Source organism: Falco cherrug, chromosome 3 (genome assembly GCF_023634085.1).
Source record: "Falco cherrug isolate bFalChe1 chromosome 3, bFalChe1.pri, whole genome shotgun sequence".
Classification (NCBI taxonomy): Eukaryota; Metazoa; Chordata; class Aves; order Falconiformes; family Falconidae; genus Falco; species Falco cherrug.
In genome coordinates, this window is record NC_073699.1 from 116,307,885 (window position 1) to 116,323,731 (window position 15,847).

Genomic DNA, 15,847 nt, shown 5'->3' on the forward strand with positions numbered 1-15,847 from the left:
TCTTACCACGCAGAGAGGAATGCTTGAGAGAGGTACCTGTCACTACCGCACTGTCGGATATTCAGACAAGTCCTGTGAGCCTTTGATTAGCGGCAGCAATCTAAGGTGTTAAGATCTTTGTGTCAGGCTGCAGCAGTGAGTACAACTGACTCGGCTTCTCTGAGCTGGAAATGACTCAGAATCATTACGCAGGGTGATGTTTAACCTGTAGTCAAAATAAAACCAGATTTTAAAGAAACCCACCAGTACCGATATGAAAGGTACAGTAACATTTAATAGCATCTCGGAAGACAACATTGGTTATAAACTTGCTTTTTGGCAGGAAAACAAAATGCACTTGGTCCGGGTTGCAAAAAAGCCAGCTCAAAGAGGAAAGGTAAGACAGCTGGAGCATCAGCTGTTCTGGAGCAGCCCTGAGCCATTAACGCTCACGAGGTCAGCCCTGCACCACATCACAGCAGAGGGCAGCCGGAGCAGCATGGGTCCCACTTCTAGGCCCATCCACCCCCCCAGGCAGCCTGCTAAGTGACACTGGCCTTCGTCCCCAGCCCCGGGCTTCTCTGCAGTGGGTGGTCAGACCCCAGCTCTGTGCAGTATTTTTGCATTAAATTAAGACAAACAAAAAAAATCAACTTAGTCGCCATATCTCTGCAGTTGAGATGAAGAACAAACAAACCAAAAAAAAAAAAAAAGTGAGCGAGGAAGTGAGGCAGCAGGATTTAACAATTTTAACAGCAACTGGGAGAAGTGGGAAGTAACACGCAACCCTAAGCCCTTCCCTCCTGAAGCCGAAGCTCTCCCTGCAGAGGAGAGGGCTGACGGCCGGCCGCACTTCGCACAGCCCCAGAGGCTTTGCTGTTTACAGAGGCACTGGAAGCTGCGGGGAGCCAGGCCCGGCTTTGTTCAAAAGCCATGCGCAGCGAGCGTCAGACTTTCTTTGGATCCCTCTGAGATGATATCAAGGGTTAGGCAGGAGGGGATCGTAGGCAGCTGCAATGAGTAGTTTTGGTCATGGGTTTCCCTGTGCTGGGATACAGGTCGTGGTGCCAGGACAGTGCTGACAACCTGGAAGTGAAGGTGGTCGGAGATGAGGGTGCTCAGGAATGCAGGTAGAGTCCAAGACGGGAGGGGACCCCAGGGCTCAGGCTAGCTTCAGGAACTCTTGCAGGGTGTTTTGCTCCACCGCTTCCACAAAGAGCTCGTAATCCTGCAGGGAAAAGCCACACGGTCGCTCACGAGACAAGAGGGAGTTACACGCTCCCATCGGTCAGGCAGCCCAGGGTCCCCTGAGCGCAGCACAGACCGGTTTGCAGCACGGGTGCCCGTCAGTCGTGCGGAGGATGACAGGACAAAGAGGGGACAGCCCTGGACAGCACAGCCCCACTGCCCAAAGTCATCCAGAGACCCCCCTGCCTGAGCCCCATTTTTCACAAGCCACCATGCCCCAAGTGGCCATTAACCCTGGCAGTGCCTTGTCTGTGCACCTCATGAAATGCCTTTTAAAAGGCATCTTAACATCACACAGGAAAAACAAGGGGCTGGGGTTCCTGCCCACCACCCAACCTCCATGGTCCTTATCCCCAGCGCAGAGCATGAGCCTTACCCCGCAGTAGTGGTCTCCGTTGACAATCTGGGGCGGGATGGCTTTGGGGTTGCCTGCCTTCACCCTCATCTCCTCCCGGAGAGCGTTGTCCTGGGAGATATCCACCAGCTCGTACTTGATGTTTTTCCCATCGAGGATTCTGGTTACTTCGCTCTGTTGGGATTTGATCTGGAACCCGGGCGGGAAAGGCAGGTTACGGGGAGCTGGAGAGGAGCCCGAAGGGCGGGCACGCACCCCAGCGCGCCAGCCACAGTCAGCACAGCGCTCCCGGAGCGACTGCTCCGCAGGGGCCACGGGGCTCGGCTCTGCGCGGCGGGGGGGTAACACCTAGCACCGGGGGATGGATTCGGGGGAGGAAGGGGCCGGTGCAGGGTGAGCAGAGGAGGGAACACACCCGGGATGGGGCGGGGGGGCTTCGCAGCTCCGCGGGGATGAGACGCCCGCCCCCGGGAAGAGGGGCCCCGGCGCAGCCCGCCCTGCCGCCCCGCTCACCTCCCGGGAGCCGGTCACCGAGGTGCTGTAGACCTTGAGGGTGCTCATGCTGCGATCGCGGCCGCTCCCTGCGCTCGGCGCGGCGGAGGGAGGCGCGGAGGGAAGGAGGGAGGGAGCGGGCGGCCCCGCCGCCGCCCGGCATGTGACCGCGGGGACCAATGGGGCCGGCGGGACCGGGCATGCGGCATCGGCGGGGACGGGGGCGGCCCCGCTCCGCGCCCCAAACACTCGGTACAAACAAGCGGGTGAGACAAGGGCGGGTGTAAACACTCCGCATCCAACGCGCAGCGCCAGGGGGACCCGACCGCACCAAGGGGACAGCGTGTGAGACAAGGGGGGGGGACATGGGACAAGGGGGGACGTGGCCCTGCGCCCCTGTCCCGGGTGCTCGGTAGAGCTCCAAGATTGCCCCTGCACGGAGAGCAGCAGTCCCGTACAGCCCGGATGGGATCACTGCCCGAGACAGACTGATCCCGTTTTGCAGGAGAATGAAGAGGGGACATTTCCCCAGGGAGGGACACGCGACCTGGGCAGCCCAGCCACGATCTCCTTTTCACAGCCAGCTCTGTCAGGGCAGAGGGCAAACGTGTCCCCACACATCGCCTGGAAACTGGGTCTTGCACCCAAAGAAGAACACGGGGAACAGGGCTGGTGCTCAGCAGCACCCCGCTAACCTGCGGGAGCGAGCAACTTTCACAGCTGGTGCTGCTCCACACACACCCCAGTGCCTACAGAGCTCTCAGCAGTCAGGACAAATGACCTCAAGAATTCGCCTTGGCCCACATTTAGCTCAGTACATGGCATCAGCAGCCTGAGAACAGAAACAGCCACCAATGTAACACACCAGATGAGGAAAGAACAGTTCTGTCTGCCCAGCAGACACTGCTGCACCCGCTCCCCACGCTGTACAGCAGGTAGCTGAGGACAGCAAGCTAACCGATCTGTCGCCACCATCACCCGTGGTAGCCAAACATTTAAGAACAAAACAGATTTGGTCTTAAAATTTAACACAAAGGAATAACAAAAACATTTCTCCCAAACCTGGGGCTCGCAGCCCCGACATGAACCAAGAGCAACCAAAGAGCAGAAGTTTCAGCAGTATTTTCCCTCCTTGTTATTATAACTGACTTTGCATCTTGCTCTTAACTCGAGCTGAAAACCAAACAAGTTCTACCCTTGGCACTACAGCGTTGTCACAAGCAAGCACTTAGTACTGTAAAGTTGCCACTAAGGCTAAGGAGGGTTGTGATAAAGTGAACCTCATCCCATGCTGATTTATTTAGAAATCCCATTATTTAGCAGAGGAGCAGGGAGCTCCCAGAGAGCAAGGGGCAGGGCTACAACAAAGCCCGAGTGGGGCATCAGGAAGAGCTCTTGGATCCAGCTGGACCATCGTGCTATGTCAGGACCAGAATGGCTTTCTCCCCAGCAAGAAGGGAGCCAAACAGAGGCATGTCTCCCCGCTGGCCTGCAGCGGGCTCCCCTGGGGGCATAGAGGCTCTCTGCGGCTCTGGCAGGGGCTACAGACATTCAAGGCTCCCCAGATGGTTTGCGAGGGCTCTAAAGGCTGCTACAAGAAACAGCAGTTCCTCACGCTGCCAGCAGACGCATTAGGCACGAAGCAGCATGGGGACAGGACGTTTCTCTAGCACATTAAGGCACTTCAGCATCAATCCGCTTCCTCTGCAGCTGGAATCATACCCACACTCAAGAGTGCTATTTTGGGGCAACAAAAGGCTTAAGGCTTTTGGGGCAACAGTGCCCAGGGGGAGTGTTTTCAGAGTCTTCTTTTAGTATTGCTTTATTCCCCAACTCCTGTTAGCTACTGAAAGACTCCAGTTGCATTTACCCGAGGAAAGCAGGTCCTGCTCCACAGATGGCTACAAAAACATCCAAGGCAGAACAGTGCACACAGCATCTGAGGAGACTGTGGCAGCATAACTGGCCCACCTCTTGCCTCTGAAGTCCACAGATATCCCCTGAACACTCTGATAATCCTCTGGTCTTACTAGTCACACAGGATCTGTGCAGAGAATTTATCAGAAAGACCAGGGCATACATTTCCTTTTAGTGATGATTTTGACTGTCACATTTGCATGTTCAGCATTTGACATGCCTGGAAGGCAATTCAGAATTCATCTCCCAGCATCAGAGACCACACCAGCTCCAGCAAACACAGCATAAACACATTCCACAAGATCAAAGCTACTGCAAAGCCCGACACCGAAGCCCTGAATGATTCCAGTTAGTCAGTCAGCAGCTAAACACTTCTGGCAACAAACCCCCTGATTTCTCACGGATTGGATAAGTCACATGTCTTGTACCCGAGCAGAGGGATGGTAAAGTGCTGAATAGGTTTTGGGTTGTAGGAGCTCTAGTCTCCTGAGGGTTTCGAGTCTTCATTTCCTGCCTTACTTTGGGGAGCGTTCTTTACTGGGTGATGCAGTTGTCTCCCATGTCCTGAGCGTATCTGTCAGATATTGCCGTCCTTAAGTCCTGCACCTCCTTGTGAAGCTCTTTTACCTCCACCAGTTTCTTTGCAAGTCCATCAGGGCTCAGCAAGTCATCCTTCTCCTTAGCAGAGTACTGCGCAGCTGTGGAGTCAGAGAGGGGAGTTACCTCACACGCAATTCCGACCAAGGATCACACACATTTGCAAGCAAGCCAGAAAAACCAACGTATATTTGCAAAAGAGGCACTACTTAAAATTCAGTTACTGCAGCATACACGTTTAGAGCTAGCTAACTGCAGAAAGAAGGTTCAGAATCCCAGAAAGGTGAGAACCTGCCAGCCTATAATATATGCGAGTTACTTAATTCTGCCACAGCACAGGAACCAAAGGGTTTGCTCTGCCATCACTCCGCATACTTACAGCAAATGCCCAGCAGCAGGGAGAGGTTGGGGTCCTTGCCCTGAGCCCTCTGAGTGACAATGCTGTAGACAGACTGCAAATCCTGCAGACAACTGGCCAGCTCGCTGTGCAGCTCCTGGGTGAGGCGGGCTGTCTCAGCAGGCAGCGGCTGGGTTATTAGCTCTGCCTGCCGGAGTTGTTCCTGAAGGGTCAGGTTCTTCTCGATGAGCTCCTGATTCTGCGCTGAAAGCTGAACAAACAGATACTGCAGGTTGGTGGCTACTTGGTACAGAACTAGCAGCACACTTAAAGCAACTTAACACAAGTGCTTGACGATGATGGGAGCACGGAGGGCAGGAGGAGCTGGTTTACATCAAGCCCTGCAGGCTCTCACCAGACGAGCGAGTGTCAGTCTTACAGGGTGCAAGTGTTCAGCTTCACTGGCTCAGACAGAAAGCGCCCCATGACACTGCACTGTCCCTGCCAAAGCATGACACAACAAAATAAGCTTCCAGGAGGTTGTGCACCACCTGCTCACCCCAGCACTGGCCATCCCTTCCCTCAAGGGCTGCCACTGTAGCTTGACCTCCTTTAGGCTTGAGTGTGGGGCTCAGCCCTGCCCTTCAGCCAGGTCTGTAGTCGAGTTTGGACCTTGCTCACCACCTTGCTGCCCTCAACTGGCAAACTCAGGATCCTCCACCACATCCCGCAGCCCCAGCTGAAGTTCCCAAGGCAGAAACTGTCTTTCTCCTGCTTTTGAACAGAGAAGAGCTCCTTTCAGAGCACTGACTAGCAGGAAGCAGGAGAGGTTGTGCTGCTGACTGCAAATTAAGGGCCTTGCTAAAAGACAATCCATAGTTCATTCAACTGACACTCTAAACACTCCTGCTCTGACCTCTTTCACAGCAGTCCGGAGCTGCTGCAGCGCATTTTCTCTTCTCATCGCTTCCTCTTTCAAAGCTTGGCTTGTCCCCTCTTCCTGGGCCACCTGTTCTTCCAGGTTCTGGAACAGACCATGGGAAAGTAGTAAGTCTAACTCACTTCACAGCAGATTCTCAAGTTCTAGGTCCCTCTGCAGTCACTTCTCACCTTTACTTCCAAGGCCAACTGCTCCACCTTCTTCTGCTGTTTGTCCACAATCTGGAATCAAAAGCAGAGGCATCAGAACTGACCACACAGACTCAGTAATGCCGCCAGGATTTCTCCTTCAGCAGGACAGCGTTCCCTCTCCTTCTCTTTCCTGTCCATTTACTGCTTTAATCACTGCTTGTTAGTAGTGGGCTTAGATTCCTCAATGAAAGGCCCCTGATAAAAGGCACCATTAGAAGTATCAGCTAAAAACAAACTGGAGAAGTCGCATTCTTGTGGTTTTCCTCTCCCTTCTGCATTCTGCAGCTTCCCTCCAGTGTTACTGCAGGAGTGCATGACTATCACACCAAGAACAGCTTTTAAAACCCCTCAGTTTGGAATTCCAGGAACTGCACAGGAAAGTGCAGTTATGACTGCAAGAGCTCCTGATCTCATTATAGTGCCTGCCGTGACTAACTGGAAGGAAAAATGTGTGATTCCCGGTTAGGACAGCCTGTTACCTTCCTGAGGCAGTCGCATTCTTTCTTCAGAGAGTCATTTTCTATTTTCTGTCTCTCCCCATCCTGGGCAGGGAGTCCTCTCTCCGTGTTCTTTACACACTGCTGCACCTTGTCCTGCAAGCTGAAATTAGCAGAACACCATGGGAAAACCAGCTTTATTCAGGATGTTTCCCTCACTAGGAGGAGGGAAACAAATCATTTTCATATCAGATGTCAGCATTGCCCTGTTTGGATCCCAGCTTGCAAACTGCCAGGGCTGTGACAGGAGTCCCTCGCCCTAGACACAGCCCTACCCACAATATTGGCACATTTGCAGAGACCCAGCGATTGCAGATTACGTAGGTCCATTTTGCAAGGAGTTGCAGTTGACAGCAATAACCCGAGGACACCGACAAACCCAGGTGACAAAAGAGGGGCCCCCTTTCAGCCACATGGTTCTGCTCCCACCCTCTGCTGTTGGCACGCAGAATCTGAACACCGTGGTTTAGTGAGCACTCGCATAATCATCACAAATTCACGGTAACCTGGTTCTGACAGGTGGGACAGCAGTTGTACTGAACCATCACTGTTCTTGTGCAGCAATGACTTCAGCAGTAAGATGAAGCTTATTCTAATCCGGCTGATTTTTACCTGCGCACTGTGGAAAGAAGCTCCAGCTCCTTGTGTTTTTGGGTTTCTAGCTGCACTTTTTGCTCCCTGAAAGCAGCCCGGACATCTCCAAGCTCTGTTTCCAGTGCCAGCACTGTTTCCTGCATAGTAGCACTCTTCAGTTCAGATTCCTTCAGCTGCAACAAAGACCATCATAACACTCAACAGATGTCCCAGGCCTTTCACCATACACACCATGTTTCAACTACATTTTAACTACCTATGTGACAGTTCTCAGCTATAGCTCAGAACATTCCTCCTGCAAAAAGGCCAGACCACAACTTTACTTCAGCAGCTGCACAGGGGATTAACTGCAGCTGTAGAAAGGTCACCTGAACAAGTATGTGAAGAGCAATCATTACAACTCAGAGGGAGTTTTACCTTCTGACTCTGTTTCTGGTGGTCCTCAAGGGTTGGTAAATCAGCCAGGTATCGTTCTAGGGTCTCAATTCTCTGTTGTCTCTCTCTGTTTTGTTCAGATTCCTTCTGGCATTTCTTTTTAAGGTTATTAATGTGTTTGTCTCTTCCCTTTACCTGCAGGGACAGTCACATACAAGTTTAGTTTATATAATTCCTTATCCATTCTTCAGTCTTCTGTAAGCCCACCCCTTTACCTTTTTGTACAGCACTCAACACCAAAATACAAGATCACCTTAACTCAGCAGCGTTTCTGCTCACTTAGCTAAAGACAGGCTTCTTCTCTAGTTAAAAGAGGAGGTACTGAAATACTTCTAACTGCAGGAGGAAGAGCTTCTGCTTATAAACCAAAGTACAAGGAGATCAGAAGACACCTGCAATAACACACTGCCACAGAAAACTTTCATCTAGGCACTACACTGACTTTTAGCTTCTCAAAGAAAAAACACCTTCCACCTCTAGGGCAATGGGACCATTACCCTTTCTTCCTGTTTCTTTAACTCCTCTGCATGTTTCTGCATAGTTTCCTTCAGCGACTCCCGGATCAGCTTTGCATCCACCTCTGCAGCAGCCAGTTTTCTCTCCAATTCAATCTTTTCCTTACTGAGAGATTCAGTCTTCTCTGTGAACTGTGCTCGAAGAAATGTGTTCTCCCGCTGCAGCTCCTGCAAAGAGAGACAGCTTATGAGTTCAGTGTAGTTACAAACTGGCACTAAGCAGCTGCGCTGCCTCAGAGCTGTGTTCTCGGCCCTCCTAATTCCCAAACATCATTCAGCCCACCTTATATACGGCAGTATCTGAAATAGCACTTGTCAGTGCTGTCAGGCGTTTGCATCGCTAGACAGCTTCTAAACAAACCGTAGTATTTCAGGGCTTGAAACCTCAAGAGACACAGAAGATCTCAGAGATGACAGGTGATCGGGTCCCCATACAAAGGATAATTTTACTCTGCATAGCCCTCCTACTCAGGAAACACCTACTGAGAAGCAGTAGGGCCACTGGATTCAGTACACACTTCTTACTAACACCCTGTTGTACCCTATTACCTGCATTCTCAACATGTAGACATCTCCATAGGGCGCTGGACAGCCAAGCAGAGCACTGTGAACCTGCAGTTCGCTTTCCCGGACCTTCTGCTCCAACTGGGATATGTGTTGTCTTTGTCTGTAAAAAACAGGTAACATACTGTTCTCAAATCTACAGTAGAGAGCAATGCAACATGAATAGTGCCACCGTGACTAATGCTCCATACAGCAACAGGCGGAACAGAAAGACAACTCTGCAACTCAGAACTGACCTGCAGAGAAACAATCTGAAAGATATCCGTTTAATTTTTTTTATTTTTTTTTTTTTTTACAATTGGTATTGACTCTTCTTCCCTTCCCTCCCTTCAAAGCATCCCCCCCAGCAATGATTACAGATAAAACCCACACGCCTTGCATGCTTTGGAGGATCCAGCTTGGCTTTGGATCTTATGGGTAAAATGAACAGACATCATATGAGTCAAAATGAGCAAGCAGAAGAAGTATTTACAGTCCAAATGCTGAAGGTAGTTTTCCATAAAAGCTTATGGACCACTAGCATTAGGTACGAGCAACACCGTTTGCCAGCCCAATCTCACAAAGAACAAATTTAGAATAAAGATCTCAAAGAGCTCCCAGAAAGTCCTCAAGCAAAAAGGCAGTAGTTTTGACATTCCAGATAATTGTGATGTCTTCATCCCTTATAAAACACAGAAAGCCCTAACCAAAATTGATTTATTTGAACCCTTCAGGAACATCATCCTAATTCCAAGAGGAAGGGAAGAACTCATGAAAAAGAAAGGAGGCTGTTCTCAAAGGTCATTATATCGTTCTTTGCACCCAAAAAGCTCAGTTGGGTAAAATGAACTCTAAGATATGAGCTCTCCTTGGTACCTTCAAAACCCCCCCTTTCCAAAAGGAAATGCACTGGAGTCTTTAAGCCACGTGTCAGTATCAAACTCTCACCTGTCAATGAGGAGCTCCTTCTCCTTGAGTAGGTTTTCATTGGAGTTCAGGATACTGATCCACTGAGCTGGATCAGGTGTAGGCAGAGAAGCAGAATACATCAAGGGATGGTGGCCGGCGCCTCCATTTTGTAACTGAAAGAGGAGACAAAATGAGGAGGGAGAAGTTTGTGCTCCACAGAGGTAATTGCAACATTGGTCGAGCTATTTTGCACACTGTGTGCTCATCTGCATGCCAGGACACAGTTATTTCAGTCTCCGTCAACGTCCAAGAACAAGTAACTTTGCCCAAGCACAACTGGAGATTAACAAATAATTTTAGATCACTGTGCTAGCTCGCTGGTAACAACTTGTCTCCATTAGGATACAGCTGGTGGGAGGTGATAAACTCTTTCCACCTAGCAAACTGAAATTAGATTCATGCATCTTTTCAGAATAAGTGTTTCTTAATTCTAGATATAGAATACCATTATTCTAGAAACTGTTATGAATGTCTCGGCATGCCTTTTTTTTTTTTTTTTTTTTTTACAGTTTCCAGTGGACAGGTTTCATCTCTTGATCTGGACCAACCTGCAGTGCTGTAACACAATACAGGGCTGCTCTACACAAGCAGCACGCCAAATGATACCTGTGACACCACGTGTTGTAAAAACAGATCATTAAGAGACTTTTAGTGTAAGACAGGGAGAAGCATGAGACATTTTCCCCCTTGCTTCGTAAGTCTGGGACAATAATTCATGACTAAAGAGACAGGAAGGGTTTCAAACTCATACATCCACACATGCAGCTCCCTACCTGCATTTGCTCTACTTGCAACCGTACTTTCTCCAGCTGTTGTTTCCAAGCACTGAGCTCACAGACCCTCTCGTGGGGATGTAGCGTGCAGGCTTCTTGCATCCATGCTTGAGATGGAGGAGTTACAGGTTTCGAAAAGAAATTGTTGGCCTGGAGTCCTGTTGGCATCAGTCTGCTCCCGCTTGGCCACGCTCTGTCCTGGGGCTCACAGACTCCATTAGCCCCTGCCACTTGATTACTCTCTGGCAGCACCTTATAATGGTCCTTTCCTGCCCCAGCTGCCCCAGAGTTTGGATTGAACTTCTGGAACCTATGGAGAGGATCTGTGCACAAACTATCCAGAAAGAGAGACTGGTTAAGGGTGCACTCAATGGCAGGGGTGTCAAACTTCCAAGCATCTTCTGTTCTCATGTGATCAGAAACAGGATGCCAGGATTGCTCAAAACGGTTTTCCCCTGAAGTCCCGTGGAGATGCAAGAGATCCCTGGGTGGCACCTGGGAAGACTTCCCGGCATTAAAATCGCCGTTTCTCAGGAGCGCTGCGTTTTCAGCAGCAGATCCTGGCATAGCAGTTTCTGAAGTGCCCTGTGAACACCTCTGGTCTCCTGCAGAGCACAGCTTGGAGGGTGAGGCACCCAATGTAGAAGGCATGACATGGGCTGTTGGGATGGTCACTTGGGTTTTGATGGGCTGGAATGAGGAACCATTACTGGAATTGGAATTGCAAAAGTCTAGGGAAAGAAGAAGAGTGATACTCTAATTACAATCCTGAAAATATTCTGATACAAACAGCCACTCCTCTACTGAACTTTCTGAAACAATTTTAAAAAAACCTTTCTTTTCCCCCTGAACACATCCTCCTAAGCAGCGGCAGCAGCAAGACTAAGGCACACCTATGTTCCCCCTCACTACAAGCTTCAGGACCCTGCTGACATTTTCCTACCACCGTAAACCACAGAGAGAATCCAAGTTTAATTCAGTACACATTTTTGATCCCTTGGTTTTAAGCTACTGTAGTATAATCTTAAATCAATAACGTTATCCTCCTATAGGTTAAGAAATCAAGTCGTTTAAATTGAATAAAAAAGCTGAAACTTACTCAGCTGGACACTGAGACCTTGAATCTGTTCTGACCGTCCCACTGCTCAGCGACTCTGAACCGTAACCAAAGCGAACCGGAGCCTTCACTAAGCCCATGATGAGCTTCAAACACAGCTGAACACTAGATCACCAAGCAGTTGGCCTTTGAACTCCTCTAGGATGCTGCAGCAAAAGAACTTCTTCTAAAGGCTAAATTAATGGCTCTCACCTTATTACCACAGGAAATGAGATAGAGTTCAGCACTCGCACCCCAACGTGAGCCCGTCCTGTCAGACGGGCACCAAACCTGGCTCCCTGGAAGTACAGGGTTATTCTTAGCAACTCTCAGATTTCAATACAGCAACAGCCTGAGCTGAGAAGGGCAAACAACAAAGTGCCTGTTCCCACTCCTCGCCCTGATACATTGTGTATCGTAGGAATTCCAGGTTTCCCCCAGATACAGAAACTTGTTTTCTCCATGGGTTTTGCTAAAGGCCCATCCTCACATGATGTTTCCTTAATCCAACATCAGGACTGCAAGGTCACCCTTTCACCTGTTTGTAACCTCAAAGCATTGCTACAAAGAGGAATAAAAGACCACAGTTTTCATATGACTGAAACCAGATTCTGGAAAGACCATCATCAAACTGCAGGGAAACTGTCACAACAAAGGCACAAGACCTGTCCCCCCCGCTCAACATGAGCGGGAAGCAGGGAGAAAACATCTCTTAGATGTTACTTGGCTGTGCCTAGGAGCTCCAGAGAACACCGTGCTACCGAGCAGTCACAGGCACGTTCTCCTTGGCAAACAGAAGGGACAGTACAATTTCCGTTTACAGCCCCTAAATTTATACCTCAGTATCATGATCAGGAACTCGAGTTCTCTGACCAGCACGCCACGTGTGGATGCTGCAATCGGTTCCTTGACTGTGCTAAGGGTCGTCACAACAACATTTCTGGCTAATGTACTGACCTGAAAGCCAGCGTGCTTCAGCCAGCTGTCAGTGCCACAATCCAGCCTCAGCTCTTACAAACAAGGTTACAACATTACAAATGTTCAGAAGGGCAGTTTCCCAAAGGGCCGTCATTACCTCCCCTGCTCTCAGCATGCAACTACGTTTTATTATCCTGAGAGAGGCTAGATAGGACGCTTAAACATATGCTTTAGTAATATTTCTAGCAACATTTCCACAAGCCAGACTTTCTAAAAAGCCTTCAGCTCACGCATTATTAAGACCTACGGCTCATTCAAAAGGCTCAGAGCAACTCATGAAACGTATGAATGTGAAGTGCATTGTTTTAAAGAAGACCACAAACTTCCCCACTGCTGAAAGAAAAAATCAGTGAATCAATAGTGGTTTATGTCACTTCCATCAATGAAGATGAAAATATGTGGAAAGGATTGCTGGGACAAGTGATTTCTCAGAATGTGCCTCAGCAGAGGGCCAGGCTGCAGCACTCTTCACCGAGAAACACCCAGCTCTAGCACTGAGGAGACTTACGCACAAAGGCACGCTGCTCTGGAGTCTCTAGAGGCACCTATAAATTATTTCTTAAAATAAAAAATACAAATCACACAGATTTGCTGATGAATCACTTATTGGTCAATAGAAACCAGCAAATCATCATTGTGGCTCTTTTAGTTAAAGACTGGCTTACTACAGTTAGAAGATAACCAAACTAACTTGGAGAAACAGCAAGTCCCTAAATGACTTGTTTATATTTCAGGCAGCATATCTGTATACTGAGGCACTGGTTTTGAAACAGTCTCCAAACATCATTACAGATTCTGCTCTTCCCAAAGTTTTACACTCTAGGGTTCAGTAACACCAAGCTATTTAATGCTTGTCAGTCCCCTAAGAAAACCTAAAAGTCTTTGGCTGCTACTGTGTGATCCCACGCTGACCATCACCTTCTGTGCTGTCTGAACAGGAGGTCCCAATGCCCCCATCCCCACTGTCGGCCACACTTGAGCAGCGACTGACACGGCTCTGGAACTTCACAGACAACATTGGTGTTTTCCAGTCAGTCTCCAAGTAATGGCTCTTCTGATTGGTGCTGGGATCTGGAAGGAAAAAGACAAGGATATTTATGTTTTAGCCAACAGACTAGAAAGCTTTTTAATACACCTAACTAAGTCATATCTAATTACCTCTGCTACCAAAACCCAAACTGATCCCTACCCGATTCCCTGTATTATTGCTAAAGAATTCTGGTTTGCAAAAGAAAATGGCAGCAAACACAAGGAAGTCAAATAATATCCGCATGAGACTGAAAACAAATCCTGTTACAGAAGTCAGAATGCAAAAGCAATCAATTATATTCCGTTTTATAAGTTCTGTGATATTACACCCAGCTGATCCCCTGGTACTCAGACTAAAAAGAAGAGCAGCAGCACTGGCACACAGCAAACCTGGTTAACTTAAAGATACATTTTTGCATTAACTGTTAAGAACTCTTCCAGATTTATCAGTTATCACCCAATGAACCTATCTTTTATCAAATGAGTCTCTACCCTTAGATAACCGTACAACTGTTTTGTTTTGCAGGAATAAGACTTTTTTTTTTTTAATAAAAAGCTGGTGGTAAAGAACTCTTCTCAGGGCCACATGTCTCCTCAGAGAAACTGAAACAGGATCTGACAGCAGCAGGACTTTAAAGAAAAGACTATCCTTACCTGATGGATTGTCCTGCTGGAGCCTCAGGTCTGGATGTTTCTCAAGAGCAGCCATCTTATCTATCCAGTGAACTACAGAGCAATAAATAAAAATCATATTTTAAGTCAGTATAAACCAAATCCTGTTCCCACTAACCAAGCAAAGGGTACATACACATCAGCTGCTCTTCAGAGTAACACAGTATTTCATGTGTAATTAGCACCTCCTCCCAAGAACACCTCTGTTTCATCCCCACAGCAACAAAGGCAACACTTTGAAAACCTTTGCAGTTATTGTAGCTTTTCTCAGTGCCTGAGAAACGAGAGAGTTCCTGTTGGCGACGTTCTCCAGGTACACAGCAGCATCTTTCAACCGGGGCATGTGCTATCCCCATAGTAGTTATTTATAGAGCATCAGTCACCATGGTACCTACACGCTGGCTTTACATCTATAAAGACTAAAAAATTCCCATTAAAAGTCTTAACTCTAAACCTGTTCATTTCTGCCCTCTGTAGCAGTCACTGTGCAACTACATGCAGAAATGCAGTCATTCAAAACTTAGCGCTACTGTTCCATAAATGGCAATCATTATCTATCCAGGGCTTTGGTTTAATTTATCTGCTTATCTCGAGTACTTCAGACAATGAATTTCCCATCTCCAGTGATGAGAGTATAATCTGCAGCTCTCAGACCTCACCGTGGAAATTCAAGGCCTCTTTCCACTCCACCAGTCAAATACCAAATCCTCGATTGCCAGGTCTTACAGATTTTTGGTTAACTGATCCACAGAGCTCACAGAAACCATTAATTCTTAGAAAACACACGTACACAGATTCTGCAACATAGGATAGACATTAGGAATATGAGGATAACGAAACAGAAGCAACATTTCTCTCAGTGAAGAAATAAAACACAGCTAGATGTAGTGCTTATAATATTTAATTTGTGTACGTTTCTGAAATTCCTGGGTTTAAACCTCAGTCTCCAGCACTACAGTCAGACAGTTATAGCAGGGAAATTCAAGCATAAGCTCCTGAAATTATAGAATAGATGAAGCAACCACATCATCCCTACCTCACTCAGCACCACCCTTTTCCAAACACCCCCAAAGGCACCCACAGCACCCTACAGAGCACCCCTTCCCAGCAGAAGGTGGGAAGGGAGAGGTGGTCAGGGATGGAAGGGAGGAGCTCGGTGGGAGTGGGGAGCAACGTGAAGCCAGGGTGTGGGGGGAGCCCTTCACCCCCCAGAAAGGGATCGGGAGAAAGGTGATTTGGGTGGAAGGAGAGGGGAAGGTGGAGGGGAGTGGGGGGCCCAGCTGCCTGGAAGGTGCGAGCAGACCCTGAGGGGCCTGAGCCCGAGGGACTGGAGGGGGTGGGGGCCGGTCCCCGAGGGGCTGGGGGGGGCAGGGGGAGGCCGAGCTGCCCGGGACGGAAGAGAAGCAGGGGCTCCCCCGAGGAAGGAGCGCAGGGGGCGCTGCCGGGGCCCGCCCCTGAGGCCCAGCAGCCGAACGGCTCCCGGGCGGGCCCGACCCCCTCACCTGCCTCCGCCGCGGCGCCCGCGCTGCCCCGCGCGCCAGCGACCGTTACCGCCGCGGGGGAGGGGGTGTGGCAGAGGGGAAGGGATGGCGCCCCGCCCGCCTTCCCTGCTCCGCAGCCTATCGGCCGCCCTGGCCCCGCCCCTTCCCCTCTCTTATTGGTTCATCCAAGGCTAATTTCCCCGCCCCGC

At 49.2% G+C, this 15,847-nt stretch overlaps 2 protein-coding genes across 4 annotated transcripts; both read right to left on the bottom strand.

Moving 5' to 3' along the window:
- Positions 1-254: 254 nt before the first annotated feature.
- On the bottom strand, positions 255-2,276 carry SH3BGRL3 (SH3 domain binding glutamate rich protein like 3). Its single transcript, XM_055704534.1, is given in 4 exon segments — positions 255-1,207; positions 1,604-1,771; positions 2,096-2,213; positions 2,215-2,276. Coding segments are annotated over 4 exon segments (414 nt in total). The 3' UTR covers positions 255-1,141.
- A 1,604-nt stretch (positions 2,277-3,880) lies between these two features.
- CEP85 (centrosomal protein 85) lies at positions 3,881-15,741 on the bottom strand. Of its 3 annotated transcripts, none has more exons than XM_055704533.1 (14): positions 15,660-15,741; positions 14,140-14,211; positions 13,375-13,527; positions 10,383-11,113; positions 9,589-9,722; positions 8,647-8,764; positions 8,080-8,265; positions 7,565-7,717; positions 7,166-7,320; positions 6,536-6,656; positions 6,036-6,086; positions 5,842-5,949; positions 4,968-5,196; positions 3,881-4,689 (listed from the first exon to the last, which is right to left on the bottom strand). In XM_055704533.1, exons 2-14 carry the CDS (start codon positions 14,192-14,194, stop codon positions 4,526-4,528), a joined length of 2,358 nt encoding a protein of 785 aa, XP_055560508.1. In that variant the 5' UTR covers positions 14,195-14,211; positions 15,660-15,741; the 3' UTR covers positions 3,881-4,525. The 3 variants fall into 3 exon arrangements, with proteins under 3 accessions (XP_055560508.1, XP_055560507.1, XP_027669367.2); XM_055704532.1 differs by lacking the exon at positions 15,660-15,741 and adding an exon at positions 14,294-15,400; XM_027813566.2 differs by lacking the exons at positions 14,140-14,211; positions 15,660-15,741 and having other exon boundaries at positions 11,482-13,517.
- Positions 15,742-15,847: the final 106 nt, after the last annotated feature.